Raw genomic sequence first — 15,867 nt, 5'->3', positions numbered from 1 at the left:
ACAGTTGACTCCACGGCAACACAAACGAAACAGTTTTCAGTTAGAACCTTTCCTTTCTCACTTAGCCCCAGGATGGCACATTAACACTTATATCACAAAATCTGACACTGCCAGGTTCAGCTGCCGGTGTGAGGTATAACTCTGGCCACCTCTGGAGCACAGCTCCCCTGAGAAGGTTTTCACACCCATCTGTTTAATTCCCCGGGATCTGGGGCAGGGGGCTGTGACTCCCCTTCCCCTCCTGGGCTGACAAGCCGTGTTCTGACTCAGCCTGGAGCTGGTGAGCAGGATGTGGCATTCATCAAGCTTCTCCCTCCCAGGCTCCACGCTTCCTTCCCGAGGTAGGAGGAGAGGAAGAAAAAAAAAATGGATGCCCAGAAAATGCCCAGAGACTACCATGCTGGGCTCCCACGGGCCACTGTCACCAGACGAGAGGGTCACAGTGCTGTTTGGTGGGCGTCTTTGTCATTCACGGAGCCTTCGATCCGTTAGAACGGAGATGAGGGGAGCCACCACCCTCTTGCTGGGCGCTGGGACCCCCACAGGGACTTGGCCCCTTCAGCCAGTGAGTTCTGAGCCTACAGGATGGGCCAAAGGATTGTGTAAATTTGTCCGGGCATTGACCTCAGTCTCCTGGCCATCTTGACCCTTCTGGGAGGTTCACAGCGTAAGCTCATGGGGAGACCCATCTGCAGTTGACCCCCCAACCCCTGCTACCCCGAACATTCATTCTATTTTTCACCTCCGACCCTTTTCACCTTGTCACTCACTAGAATTGGCTGCTCCTATCTGGGCCTCAGAGGAAGATATGACATCACCAGATTTCTATCATTATGGGATGCTGTTCTCACTAATGTCTGGGATACGTGTGTGTGTGTGTGTGTGTGTGTGTATGTGTGTGTGCATATGTACATGTGTGTACATACGTATGTGTGTGCACAAGCATGTACATTTGGATAAATGAGAGACCCACACACATAAGTGCTGCAACATCAGGAGGCCAGGGTCCTGTGTCACTGCACCAATGAAGGGGAATTGCTTGCTGTGTCTGTGTCACTCGAAGTGGCACATGACCCAAGGCAGGGGTGTCTGCTGAACGACTGTACAACGCCAAGTGCATAGCAAGTGCTCAGTAAGTGTTTATGGCATGAACAACTGCTTACCTGGAATCTGGGCCGTGGCAGGCATCTAAGAACCTGGTGGATGGAGAGAGAATAGGAAACTCCCAGAAGGCAGCGGGTCTGCACTGAGCTCTGAGGATGGGCACAGGGCTTCTGAAGTGACCCAGTCCTGGCTTCAAGGCCTCTGAAAAGTGGCCTCAGGGCTCCCCTCTGTGAAGTGGGACCCTTGCCCTCCTGGCTGTCCCAGTCCATGGTGAATGCTTAGTGGATGTTTGTCGAGTGACTAAACAAACTAAAGTAGGCTTGCCAAGGCTCTTCCCACCACTGGTGCTTTCGGCAGAGAACAGCCACAGGTAAACTTCAGTGGTGGTTCCAGGAACAATCGCCACTGAGGGAAGCTCTTGGCAGGCTCGAGATCAGCTGGCTTTCTTATGCAGCCCACGCCCACCTACCTAGGGCTGTCGCCGCCCACAGTGGGCTGGGCTTTCCTAAGCCAATCAACTATCAAGACAACTCCCCGCAGACATGCCCACGAGCCAATCAAGGCTCTCCTTCAGATGATCCTACGCTGTGTGGAGTCAGCCATGAAAGCTACTGAGGGCTCTCCCCCTCGCCAGCAGCGCACCCTGGGCTCCCCTCTGTGCAGTGACCCTGCTGTCTCCCTACTCTTGCCAACCAGTGCTCACCAGGTCTTCATCTCCAAGGCAACACCATGGCTTCTTCTCGGATCCTGCTGAGTGCCATCACAGGCCACGAACAAACCCAGCTATGTGTGTCCTGGTTAGACATGAGGGAGGCCGACTGTAGCGGAGGGAGCCTCCTTATCACCCTCCAGCTGCTGCGGGACAACACTACACACAGCCCGAGGGAAGCTCTGCCTTGACACGTGAGGTGGCATTGGTGAGGAGTTCAGCCATTTTGCTGCTAGCTTTGCCTGACTGCCCAGCCCCGGTGCTGTCACATGCCACTAGGCTGGCACCTTCCTTCCATATTTTGTTGCCAATGGACCACTGCTTTCCTTCTGCCTTTTAACATGTTTTCCAAAGCATGGATCGGGTGAAGCAATCAGCACCCTGTACCCCTGTGTCCTGCACATGTTCTCTCTGCCCCATTTTTCTCAGATACTGGCTGTGAACCATCAACAAACACATTTACGTCACAGACATCCCATCTTCCGCCACTTCCACAGGAAAAAAGGTGAAAACTCAAATGCTCCGATGAGCCAGCATCTGAGCCCTACCCCCCTGCTACCCAACCCCACCTATAAATCGCCATCCTACAGGGATGTGGCCTAGCACACCTGTCTCTGAGGGGATCTGTCCAGTCATGTACTATACCTGCAAACAGGCTTCCTTGAGACATAGCCCTGAGAAAGGATACAGCGAACAGGAGTCTGAAGCTTGGAACTAAGCACAGGGAGGTCCCAGGACCACCTTGGCCAACCCCACTGCCAAGGTTTCTGGGTCTGTATTTGATAGAGTCCTCAGGAAAAAAGCCAGTCTTTTATACCAATGTCAAACAGAGCTTGGAGGAATGGTATGACACTGAGCAAGTGGCACTCTGTTGCCAAGGCGTCCCCAAAGGAGATGACAGCTGAGAACATTTTATGACAGTACCCCAAGCCACTGGGCCAACAAGTCTTTCTGTGAAAGAGGATCTGATTGGCCCATGACAGTGGTCAAGGTCACACATGGGGATCTTGCCATGGTGGGTGGCGCACGCATGTCTACCGTCTACACCACGTCTTCTCCCCAGTGCCCAGGTGACCACGGGTGACCCTGGTAAACTGTGGCCTGGCAGGCATGGCCCTCGTCACTCTCCCCAGCACCCTCAGGCACTGCCTAAGTCGCATGGAGTCACCTGTCCCTGCCCCACTGTGTCCCGTCGCTCTGGCCTGTGGCACAGACCTTAGGCAAGTCCCTTCCCACCACTCTAATGGCCACTGTAAAATTACCTTTTAGTCTCCTCACTCAATTATTGCTTTAGAGCTTTCCTGCCTCCTTCTGCTGGCCTAGGCCTAGTCGTGGAAGCTTCTAGCCTCTGTATAATCTAACCTAGGCCTAGAATGTTTTCAGTCTCTGAGAGTTACTGCTTAATTAGCTCACCCTTTCTTGTTTGTTCTTTCTGAGCTCTGGCCTGGCTGGTTCAACTCAGCTGTTCTGACTCAAACTCCCCTCCCAGCTGACTAATTCAATTCGGCTTCTCTTGGCCCAGAATTGCTCTGTTTAGCCTCAAACTAACTAAGCAATTTGCTCTAATCTGGTTTCTTCTCGTTTTCTGGCTCATTCCTTCCTCACCTGAGTTCTCTCTCTCTCTCTCTGCAACCCATCTCTCTATTACTGTCCTGGTAAAACTGCCTCCTCTCTCTCTGAAAAACTGCCTCTTAAGTAGCTTCCTTTTCCTCTCTCCCCTCATGGGAGTTGGATGTATCCTATTCTGTCAAATCTTCTCTGATTCGTCACCTTTTCTGCCATCCCATTAGACATCACTGTCAAACATGGGTGCTTCCTTCCACAAAACTAACTGTACATTCCTTTCAGATTAAAGGCGTGTACCACTAAAGCCTGGACCTAAGCTTTTCTTTACCTGATGCTTGCTCTATGCCAGGCTGGCCTTGAACTCAGATCTCTCTGCCTCTGTCTCCTGGATTAAGGGCGTGTTTGTATTCCAGCTGGGTCACACTTTGGGGAACCCCATGGTCATGTCAGTCATATGCCTGTTGTTACAGAAGAGTTACTCCCCCTGACCAGCAATGATGAAAGTGAGAGTTTTAATGTACTCGAGACTGGATTTTATCGCTCAGTGCTCAACCCTATGTGTAGCGAGGAATTGGAAAGACCAGCAAACGGACTGAAATTGAGCCTTGCTGTCCTTGAATTTTTTGCTGTCCCTGAATCCTTTATGAACGCGGCTTCTGTGAATAACTTGGGTGTAGACTTTGAAAATCATACACATCAGGTCACCGGCACTGAAGCGGCTGTCTCCGTGGCCGACTTCGGCAGCTTGCCTGCCAGTGAGACAAATGGGTTCCTCGGTGCCCACAGTTGGCCTCAGCACTCTGCCCTTCGTTCAGAGCGACGTGAACGAGAAGCCGGAGACAGTGCGTGTGCGGTGAACTTGAGGGGATTCTCCAGCCCGTTCACGTCTGTGGGGTCGCAGACAGCTGCTACAGAACACCTGACAGTCCCCTCGATGAGTCGCTTGGTCTCTTAGGTTCATAGTGTCAAGGCTCAGAGCCTGTCTCTTCAGTTCCCATGCCAGGCCTGGAGAAGGGGATCCCCACCTTGTCATTGCCCGTTATGTCTTTACCCTGTGTATAGACTTTGCAGGAAGGGGCCTCGCGCTGCCTGAGTTTTAGCTAACTTGATGCAAGCTAGAGTCATCTAGAAAAGGGGAACCACAGTTGAGAAAGCGCCCCTATTAAGCTGCCTATAGACAAACATATGGGGTGTTTTTTTGATTAGTGGAGGACCCAGCCTATCATAGGTGGCACCACCCCTGGGCTGGTGGTCCTGGGTTCCATAAGAAAGCAGGCTGAGCAAGCTATGGGGTGTAAGCCAGTGAGCAGCACCCCTGCAAGGCCTCTGCATCAGCTCCTGCCTCCAGCTTCCTGTCCTAAGTTCCCTCAGTGACGCCCTGTGACTTGAGAGTTGTGGGATAAAACAAGCCTTTTCCTTCCCGAGTTGCGTTCAGTCACGATGCTTATCAGAGCAGTAGGTGCCCTGTGCATGACACCAGGGGTTGAAGCAGAAGGGGTCCTCAAATTGTTCACCATGCACAGAGGATAAAGGGGTCTGTGGACAGTCACAGAAGCGCTTTGGAAACTGACAAGCAGAGTGGAGACCTGAGGTGTGGGAGGCAGGGCCAGCCTCTATGGTGCAGAAGGGAGGGAAACCAGGTGGAGAGGAGTGGGATTGACAGCTGAGGGGACAGCTGGCCCAAAGCCACTGTGGGGAGGAGACAATAGGCTGACTTCCTTCATCTCCTGCCCGAAGGCCCTGAGTAGATGCCTTGCTGAGCTGGCCCCAACCGTGCAGGAGGCTCCTGGGTCTCACATGAGTCACCCAAATGCGCAGTGGGCATCCGGAAGAAAGCGAATGCCTGCCACTGCTCGGGTTACGTGGCCAGTGTTGTGGGTGACCTGAACCCCCTCCCCCCACAGCTGTGCTTCATACATGTGCGCGCTTTCCAGGCTTGAACCCCCAAGGTCTGGTACTCCGTCCCACCTGATCATGTCTTGTGAACGCCTCTCCATGACGATACTCTTCTGGGATCAAGACAGCCTGGTAAAAATATCATCAGGATTCTACGGCTGACTTCCCCTACAGTAAAAAACAAAGTCCAAGACACCACACGCACAACAGGTAGAGAACTGAGATGGGCTGTGTTATCACAGTGATGTGGGTCCAGGTTACTCAAGGTTACTGGCTGGGGTTTTCAGCTGAGTGTCCCTGGGGTGAAGCCAGTTCTCTACCTAGTGGGTGATGGGATTGTGGTGGCACTCCAGAGGGCCAGCCGCTCTTCAGCATTGGTCACAGACACGTCAGCTCACACAAGGCAGAGCCTTCTGCCCATGGGATGGCTACATAGGCCACACTAGGGTCTCCTGGCAGCTACTGAGGCTCAGTGGCGGCCTGGCCAGGTCAGTGGTGACTTCCTTTCATCTCTAATTAGCCAGAGACAGGCCATTTCCTGTCCAGCTCAAAGACAGGAAGAACCTACCCGACCCCTGACCACAGACCCACCAGAAGACAGTGCTGCCCAGCCAGCCATGGCTTCGGGGTTCTGACTTAAAGTGCCACATGTTACAAGGGGCACATCTCCATGGAACAAGGGTAGAATTCAAGGAAGGCGTTCTCTCTCCAGGAAGGGAACCCAGCCATCCTGTAAGCAAATTGGGAGCGTAGCGTGTTTTTCCACATGCTGCAGGCAGGATGGGCCTCTCCGTGTGGGATTTCTAGGCCCCATCTTGAAAGGCTGTAGTGAGAATTTTGGTTTCTTTTTAAAAAAACTAGTTATGTTACGTGAGTATGTCTTTGTTTTCATCCCAGCTGCGGGACATGGGGCTGCTTCAGCTTGTCCACAGCCATGAACTATGACTGTCCTGTGTTATAGGAGGGGCGGGATTTTTGCCAGCTGCAGATGGTTTAATGCTGGGGACTCTGGAGAGGGTGTAAATGGGGGAGCCCCGAGAGGGCCTGAGGTGGCTGCTCCCCCCCTCACCCCACCCCCACCCCCGCTGCTGCTGCATTTTTCTAGATATTCTGACAACGAAGAATGGAACTGTCCCTAGGAACCTGGTGCCCCTAATCAGGAAGTGGCCTGTCTATAGATGTCTACGTCCCCCTGTCCCTGTAACCTCCTTTCTCTCCTACCTAGTGTTATTTAGTGGCTGGAAGGGATTAGGGGTGGGGAACAAGGGTTGGAAGGGAGGTAAATATAAAAATCCAGTAAAGTAGCCCAAAAAGCACACCCACATGTTTTAGGAGGCTCCAAAACCCTAGGCCTGGGCAAGCAGCTGTTCTGGGAGACAACACCTGTCGGCCACCCTCCCTCATTGTGAGACCATTCTGCACCAATGTCACCCAAAGTCAGGGTTCTTTAAAGTGAGTCACCAATACTGTGGCAACATGGTGCAGCCTTTACTGGGAGACAGGGATCAGCATACCCGACTAGGTGTCTTTGGTATAGATACTTTTTAGTGAGATTGAGAGGACCAATTTTCCCGTGTAGGAAACCTGTTAGGCTGTTCCAGAAGTTCACTGCAGGATGATATGAATCAATTGTGCCATACCCCACCCCGGGCCAGTGGCTGGTGATGTGGACCAACTGTGCCATACCATACCCAGGGCCAGTTGTTAGTGATGTGGACCAACTGTGGCTTAACCACACCCGGGGCCAGTGGTTGGTGATGTGGACCAACTGTGGCTTAACCACACCCGGGGCCAGTGGTTGGTGATGTGGACCAACTGTGCCATACCATACCTGGGGCCAGTGGTTGGTGATGTGGACCAACTGTGGCTTAACCACACCCGGGGCCAGTGGTTAGTGATGTGGACCGACTGTGGCTTACCACACCTGAGGCCAGTGGTTGGCGATGTGGACCGACTGTGGCTTACCACACCTGAGGCCAGTGGTTGGCGATGTGGACTGACTGTGGCTTACCACACCTGAGGCCAGTGGTTGGCGATGTGGACCGACTGTGGCTTACCACACCTGAGGCCAGTGGTTGGTGATGTGGACCGACTATGGCTTACCACACCTGAGGCCAGTGGTTGGCGATGTGGACTGACTGTGGCTTACCACACCTGAGGCCAGTGGTTGGCGATGTGGACCGACTGTGGCTTACCACACTCAGGGCTGGTAACTGGTAATATGGATTGACTGTGATACTATACCTAAGTCCAATGAACAAAGACCTGGACCAACATAACAGCTCATGTAGGAAGCTGTTTCAGTGGCTCCTGAGATGTAATCCAGAAGGTTCTATTTAGCACTGTAAACTCTCACTAACACAGTAAGTATGAAAAGGGACAAAACACATCCTGGTGTTCTACGTACAATATTCAGGTAGTTCATTGGCTTTGTTTTCTGTAGCTGTGCACGGTAAGAAACTAACTTCTTAGAAGGTGTTAACACACTTAGCCAACAGTGTAGTCAATAGTTAGCTATAAGCAGGAGGGGACCTTCTCCCGTGGACCGCTCTCTTTCCCGTCCCACCGGACTATGAAGAGTCCATTTAAAATAAAAAAGCAGCTCCCATTAAGGCCTTCTTAGGTAGGAGAGCTTGCCTCTAGGACCCCACTTTCCACACCCCTTTGTATAGAAAGGGGCTAGAAAGCACATTAGAATCAGCTTCTCCCCAAAGCAGTTTAAAAACACAACTTTCCTACAGTTTGGCTTGACACTTGGGATTTTTGCATTTCCGCCGTCCTTCCTTTACCAATCACCTTTCTTAATTGTAAAAACAAACAGAAAGCTGACAACAATAATAAACATTGCTCCCTCGATGGAGGATAACCTATTTATAGCATCCAGAACTGATGCTTGCTTGGATCCTTTTACATAGATTTCCAGTTTCCTTACGGTCAGAATTTTGTAACATGCCTCAAAAGACTCCTGCCTGTTTTGTCTGAACCCCAAATTGGGAATAGTTTTTTTCTTTTGTTTCTAAAATGAAATAAAATTGGAAGAAGAGTAAAAATACTGTGATATGTGAAAAGTATGTAAAATTTGAATTTTCGTGACTCTGATTAAAGCTTTGTTGGGACAAAAAACAAAAACAAAAACAAAACCCCACAACTTTACGCATGGCGTTGGGGCGCACGCCTTTAATCCCAGCACTCAGGAGGCAGAGACAGGCAGATCACTGTGAGTTCTAGGCCAGCCTGGTGTACAGAGGGAGTCTAGGATAGCCAGGGCTACACAGAGAAACCCTGTCTCGAAAAAAACCAAACGAAAAATATAACTTTCCGTGCACAAAAGAAAGGGAAAGACGAGGGTTGTGCTAGATGGTTGTGCTAGTGTAAATACTGAACACAGAGGCCACCGAGACTGAAGGGGGCTGGCAGCAAGCGAGAAGGCTGAGGCCCGCGAGGCATCCCTGCCTCCCACAAGGCCATGCTGGCTAGAGAAGGGATCTATCTGACCGGCTCACAGGGTCCCTGGACAAGGCTAGACCAGCATCTTGAGGGAGTAAGTCAGGACGTCACTCTCCAAAATGTCTGGTAGTCATCCTGGAGCACGCCCCTCTAGATGCCTTTGGAGGAGGCAGACGGCTTCAATCTCCAGCACCCCGTCAGTGATGCATCACAGAACCCACGTGCGCGCCTCGGTTTCAGGATGGTCCAGGCCGGGGAAGGGAGTCGTCAGCCTCACGGCTGCTGTTCATTGGAGCTCAGTTTTATTGTTTCAACAACACAAAAGTCTGCCATCTCTCTTTAAATAACAAACTATACAGATCACAGAGAGCAGAAATACAGGTGGTTTCCATGGGAACACACATACGGGTTCAATAAATAATATAAAATGCTTTTGTGCTAAAATAGAACTCTTGTCTCCTAGTTACAGGCCCGTCCATCTCTGTTACACAGAAGACGCCAGATCTGCTATTACTTAAAACATAGAAAAATATAATTTAATAACAGAACTAAAAAAAAAAAAAAAGAAAGAAAGAAAGAAAAGAAAAGAAAAAGCCAGTGTTGAGTTGATAACCACATACAATACATACAACCATGGGGGCAGCAAAGGAACAGAAAAAAAAAAATCACAGCCACCTATTGGAATGATCACTTCATCCCGATCTTCCATCAAAGACACTCTAGGGTAAAATAAGAAGGGATCCATAGGGACTCTGAGGCTGTTAGATGCTGGAGACCTAACTCTATGCTGTGGGTCTGAACTAACTGTGAGGAAGTCCTTTGAACCCACTCGCTGTGGCTCCCTGTTTTTAGCCCAAAGGCTGTTTAAAGCGCAGGGCGCCTCCTGGTTGCTTGTAGGAATGGGTCACACCTGTCTTGTGTCATAAAAACAACATCCCTTAGCCTGCTAGTTTATTTATTTCTAAAGCAGGGTTTTATGGTGCAGCCCAGGCTGTCCCGGGAGTCGCCATTCTCCTGTCTCAGCCTCCCTTAGCCTTAAGTAAACAAAAACAATCAATCAAGTGAACCCTAACACGGCTGAGGAGACAGGGCTTACAGCTCGGCCTTCTTCACCCCACAGCCACAAACAAGCAGAGGACAGCGAGGCCTGAACAACCAGGGCTTTCTATATAGACCTCACTCAGGAAAAGAGAAGATTTAAACTATGAGTGAAAGCTCAGAGTGGAAACGGAATTAAACATGCAGAGAGGCCCATGGGGTCATCCTGGGGTTTACTAGAACTCGGTTGTACACACGCCCCCTGTGGGCACATTCAGTGACGGTGACCAGGACACTGACGCTGTCTGGGCTACAGAGCCACAGTGTCAGATGACAGACTTAGTGTTCAGGGAGGTACCACTTATGAGGAACCTTCCTGAGAACACATGGCGCCTTGTGAGGGGGGCAGATTGGCCTCAGGAACAAAGAGGCCTTGTGAAAATCACGTGGGAGTTCTGAGGGAAGCTCCCACAATTCCTTCCTTGGAGCTCTATCATGCTGTGGCTATGGCTCCCATCAGCCAATCAAGCCGTCTCCCTCCGTCCTTACCACCTTACCACAGATTCTCTGTGGTACCCCCGTGCCTGTCAGGAAACGTAAGTGGCCCAGTTCCTGTCCTGAGGAGCTCTGGTCCTTTTTGCCACACTGTCCACTCGTGAACAAAAGTGGCTCGCTGGGCTTCAGAACAGCTGCTCCTAATAGGCACACGGCCAAGGTCAAGGGGCCCCTCAGGCTACACCTTGCTAGTTGGCTAGCTGGCCGCCTTCATCCCCACTGGGGATCAAACCCATGACCTTAGACACCTGAAGCAAGAGCTTTGCCTCGCAGCTACTGCCACAGCCCTTGGACTTGGTAGGTAGCCTAGGCTAGCCTAAACCTCATAAGCCTCCTGCCTCTGCCAGTCAAGGCTGGGCTCGTGAGGCCTGCCTCACCTCTCCTGAGCGAGGCACCATCCATGCGTCGCTGCTGGTTTCACACTCACAGTTTTTAATGCCGGCCAACGGGCCTATGGAGGTGCAGGCTCCTGTATCGACAGTGAGACAGGGTCCTCTGTCCGTCGCTACAGTGAGACAATTTCCACAGGCTTTGGTTTAAAAAAAAAAAAGAAAGAAAAAAAATCACACTTAACTATGAACCAGAGGTAAAAGCTGGGAGTCTCAAGGACAAGAGGGCATTTTAGGTTAAAAACAAAACAAAACCAAACCGGAGTTAGCCAGCGGTTTTAATTCAGTGTGCGTCACGCAACTGCTTTAAAAGAATACACTGTTCTTGGGTCTAGTGTATTGACTCTTGCTTTGTGAAACCAAGGCTTCTTAGGATATAATCGTATTTTTAAAAACCCAGCATAACTCAGAGCACCCTCCTCCGTGTTGGTCGCTCCAGCCCAGAAACCTGAGGAAGGAGAGCACGCTGGCTTGTCCTGTTAACAGTCTAAGTACAAGAAAGCATCCACTGGCACGATGAACATCCTTAAAGGGCCACGCACGCAGCCCCAGCTGGCTGCTCCTTCCACCCTGTGGGCCCGAGACACATGCACACCATGTGCCGGCACGGGAAGACTGCCTTCCACAGACCCTCCCAGCAAGCCCCAGCTGCCCTCCCTCCCAGCTGCATCCTCATGAGGGACATGGGGTTGGAGGGGACAAAATGGTTTACCTGGAGTAAGTCTGAGGCAGGTGCATTCATAGGAGACAATCCACCCCCACACACACACACACACATCTCCTTTCTAAAAGGGAAGGAGCCATAAAATCGACTTATTGTTATTGAAATAACTTATTGTTATTGAAACAACAGCACACACACGGTATCTTCGAGCGTCTGGCTCAGTTTTGTGTGGGTACAGGATCCCATCTTTAAAAGCCTTTGGTATAGCTGCAACCCTAATACGAGATTTTTTCAAGGCTAGCCCAACAACTGCTGGGCTCAAGTCACCCGCGCTCGACATTCTCTGAAGAGGCCGGAGACAGATACACCCCTCACCCCTGCAGGTCTGATGGCGCTTGTGTGAGCTGTCCGTCCCAGCCAAGCCTCTGTGGGCAACAATAGCTCTTAACTGCACGTGTATGTGTGTAGTAGAGTCTGAACACTAGCCTCTTTAAGCAGATGCCTGTGCTGGGTGCAGCCATAGCCCCACACTGGGGGAGGGGGCGGGGGCAGTGAACAGTGGCACGCGAGTGTGCGAACTCAAACTCTGAATGGCTGGCGAGACAGGCCCTGAGCCCCACAGCTCCCTTCATGCAGCTGCACGGTGACAGACCTTCTCAGCACATTGTCTCTCCTAACTCTCAAAAGACAACTGTGAAAACAATAAATAAATAAATAAATATAAATAGACAAGGAACAGCTTGCTTTCCCAGCACAGAGGCGGAAGAACGCACACCGGGAACTGTCAGGAAGATCCAGGATGGGACACAGAGGATTCTGATGTCAGGTTTCTCTGTGTGCCCAGCAGTTCATCCAAGACACGGTAATACACAGGCCCCCCCCCCCGCCCCCGCTTGGGGAATCGGACAAGTCCACAGAGACCTTCAAGGCCTTGTGCTTCACTGTGGTGACACGGGGACCCGGCATTTATTGAGGGGGGCAGCTGAGAAAACAACCTTTAAGGGAAGGATGCTGGGCAAACCACTGCCCTTGTCAGACGTTACCCAGTGCACAGTGCATTAATGACAGTAGGATGTGGGGGAAGCCAGGGTGCGCAGGAGACCACCAGACACCCTGTCACCCACCGGTGCTGAGTTCATGATAAATTATACCGAAAGGCGAGGCCACCTTTCTCTACCTTGGGCACATCCTTGGATCTGCTTCCTAGGTCAGGCAGAGGGAGCAGAAGGGTGTTTTTTTTATGGGCCTGGCTATCATGGAGACCCCGAGCTTAGGCACGCCATGCATGGGGGGCACTGTCTGGTGGGTTACCTCCGTACTGCTTGACTTGAAGTCCTGGGGCATCTCCTCTGGTCCTCTGACCAGAAGTGGCCATGGTGGATGCCCTCGAGGGGACATTCCGACCTGTCCCCTCTGACTTCTATACCTGGAGCAGAGCCATCAGAGGAAGGCGGTGCGCACAGTGCTCGGCGCCACCTAGTCACCTCTGGGACAGCAAAGAGCCCTGACCTACCGAGATCCAAGGCCGCAGTGCCTCCTCCAGGCTCTGAAGCCACAACCCCCATACCTCAGGTGGGCAACTCAGATACCGCACCGCCTAGCACAGGTCACCGTGGTCCCAGAGACTCTGTATTCGACCCCCACCTCAGCGATGCCAGATGTCAGACATGGACGCTTGAGTGGTAAGGGTCATTTCACGTTCTGGGTCCGTGGATACCAAAGTAAGTGGGTGCACAGAAAAACAAAAACAACAAAACAAAACTGCCTTCTGCTTCTTCAGTAATTTCGAGTGCGGACAGGCCAGCCCCGAGGATGTCCCAACTGCTGCGGGGCCTTCCTGGTGTCATGGGCCTCCTCAGCCTGGGGGAGCCCAGTGCTCAGAACCGCTGTGTCTCGGCCCCACGTGGCTCCCCAGGGCTCCACTCTGCTCCTGGGCTGAAGAGCTGGGGCCCCTCCTCCAGGCCCCTGCTGCTCCGTGGTTCAGAGGCCGCTGCTATTTCTGTGGCACAGTGGTGGCTTGGAGAGCTCCAGGACAGTGACGCGTGGCTGGTTGAGGAACTTGGGGGCGCGGCGGAGCAGCCTCTGGGCTTCATTGAAGGTGCACGTCAGGTCCTTCAGCCACTGTGCAAACTCGGGGTCACTCTGCACAGACACAGGGCAGGAATTGGGACCCGCCTGCTCTTCTGCCAAGAGAGTCTGCAAACGGCTGAGGTCCCTAGAGCCTACAACTGGACACACGCTGCCTGCCCCGAAGCCTTGTCCCCTACCCTCAGGTCATACGGAAACTGGCAGGACAGAGGGAAAGCCAGTTCCCAACAAACACCCTCAACTCTATTTCATTTACTCTAGCTATCTGGTTGGGGTTTTTTCTCTGGGTCTTAAGCGACAGCCTACAGAATTATACACAGGGTGGGGGGCACTCTGATACTTTGAAATGCCTTCTTACACGTCTAAGGTAGTTAGGAAGTTACTTGAGGGTGTCAGCACTGGGCAAGCTAAGGCAGGAGAGACCCAAGTTCCTGGCCACCGTGGACGCCATAGCAAGACCCCGTTCCAACAAGCTAAAAAGGTGTCCTTTTTCTACCAGTTCCTCTGCCTCCGTCCTGTGAAGGCACACACCCCAGCACACCCCAGGGGCAAGTGTTCCGTGATGAGAGACTGGCGTTCCAGTACAACTAAGGAAAAAACGAAGACACTGCCCCCTGGAAAAGTCCTTTTGGAATCTCGGAGATAAGGTAAGTTGGCTGGAAGGTCAGACTCCAGCCCCACAACCACCAAGTCACTGCACTCTCTCCCCTGCTAACACTTTGATGTGACTTAATTTACCTAAGCCTCACCTTCCTAAGCCTGTAAGATTGGCTAGGGGAAGCAGGGTGGGGAGAGAGTGGGGTCCCCCCCCCCCCCGCCCGCCCCAGAGGCTGTCAGTAAAAACTCACCTCACACTGCAGGACAAATTGCTTCCCTCCCTTTATTCTGAACAAAATGCACTTCCTGTCTTTAATCTGGGTCTCCTCCACAGACAGGATCTGTTCCATGGTGAGTAAATTTTGCTAAACACAAAAAGGAAAGTTAACGATTACTTTGGTGTTTGGAGATCTCTTAGGATAAATCAGAGAATGAATTTTCAAAAGCAAATGGCATCCTCCCTCCCTTTTCTTGCCTGATACTCTAGAAATAAGAATGGCTACAAATCACACACACACACACACACACACACACACACACACACACACAAACACACACACACACACACACACCCCACAAGATCAAAGTAAAACGCCTGGAAGAAACCGCCAGAAAAGCAATGCTTCTGTGAAGGCCTGTGGCCCAGCGCTCTGGTGTTCTATATCAGTGTTGGTCTGGGCAACTGTGCACACCACAGGAGTATTTCCTGTCATCCAATCATCCTCAGGAGAACAGTGAGCAGCGAAGGATGGCAGGTGGGTGGCAGCTAAGGGGTGGAGGTAGGCTAGGACGCTAGAACTATCTGGATCCATGTCAAAAAAGACCTACATGCAGGTGGCATCCTTACAGGAGCCTGCAGTAGAGCTAGCGTGGTGCCTCAGCAGGAGGCCGAGGCGTAGTGAGTTCCTTCCTGTTATTTGGGGGTTTGTTTGTTTATATTTCAGATAAGTTTTACAGGAAGAATCTGGAATGAAAAGCATCACCAGACGCTCCCACGCTCTCTGTCTCTCTGTTCATTCTTACAGATCTACTCTGGGGACGGCCTAGCTTCACACAGGACACGAGAAAGACAGAGACACAGAGACAGACAGACAGACAGACAGACACACACACACACACACAAACAGACAGAGAGAGACAGACACACACACACACACACACACACACACACACACACACACACAGAGACAGAGAGAGACAGACAGACAGACAGACACACAGAGACAGAGAAAGACAGGGAGACAGAGACACAGAAACAGATACACACACACACACAGAGACAGAGACAGAGACAGACAGAAACTGAGAAAGACAGAGACACAGAGACAAACACACACAGAGAGACAGAGACAGAGAGAGAGAGACAAAGACAGAGACAGACACACAGAGACACAGAGACAGACATACACACAGAGACAGAGACAGACACAAAGAGAGACAGATAGAGACAGAGACACAGAGAGAGAGACACAGAGAGAGAGACATGGAGAGAGAGAGAAGAGAGAGAGAGAAAGAGAGAAACAGACAGACAGACAGAGACAGAGAGACAGAGAGAGACTGCTGCAACCATGACAACACAGTGAGGCTTATAGAGGACTTCCTGCCCAGGCTCCAGGAAGATGCTTCAGCATCTTGGGGCACCCCCAGAACACCTGATTTAGTGCATCAATTCTTGGGAGGTTTTAACGTCAAGGGGCCTTCTGGCACAGCGCCAAGGTGACCACAGACTATTGCCGGCACTCATAATTGCCTGAGACTTCACCAGCAGTTACCGAAGCCATGACTCAAAGTCAGGATGGAAGAGCTGAGGCTCC

At 51.6% G+C, this 15,867-nt stretch overlaps 1 protein-coding gene across 2 annotated transcripts in view; it reads right to left on the bottom strand.

Annotated features, from left to right (window-relative positions):
• Positions 1-10,969: 10,969 nt before the first annotated feature.
• GRK3 (G protein-coupled receptor kinase 3) overlaps positions 10,970-15,867 on the bottom strand; it is a 93,945-nt gene continuing 89,047 nt past the window's right edge. For both annotated transcript variants that reach the window (XM_084761107.1, XM_084761108.1), the window contains 2 exons: positions 14,305-14,418; positions 10,970-13,510 (listed from right to left, as the gene is read on the bottom strand). In XM_084761107.1, coding sequence (XP_084617233.1) covers positions 13,349-13,510; positions 14,305-14,418 — 276 coding nt within the window. In that variant the 3' untranslated portion in view covers positions 10,970-13,348. The remainder of the gene's footprint in view (positions 13,511-14,304; positions 14,419-15,867) is intronic.

The sequence above is a fragment of the Acomys minous genome (assembly GCF_964271855.1).
Source record: "Acomys minous genome assembly, chromosome: 16".
In the NCBI taxonomy this organism is placed as follows: domain Eukaryota; kingdom Metazoa; phylum Chordata; class Mammalia; order Rodentia; family Muridae; genus Acomys; species Acomys minous.
Note: the sequence above shows the minus strand (reverse complement) of the source record. Positions and strands in the feature narration are given on the sequence as shown.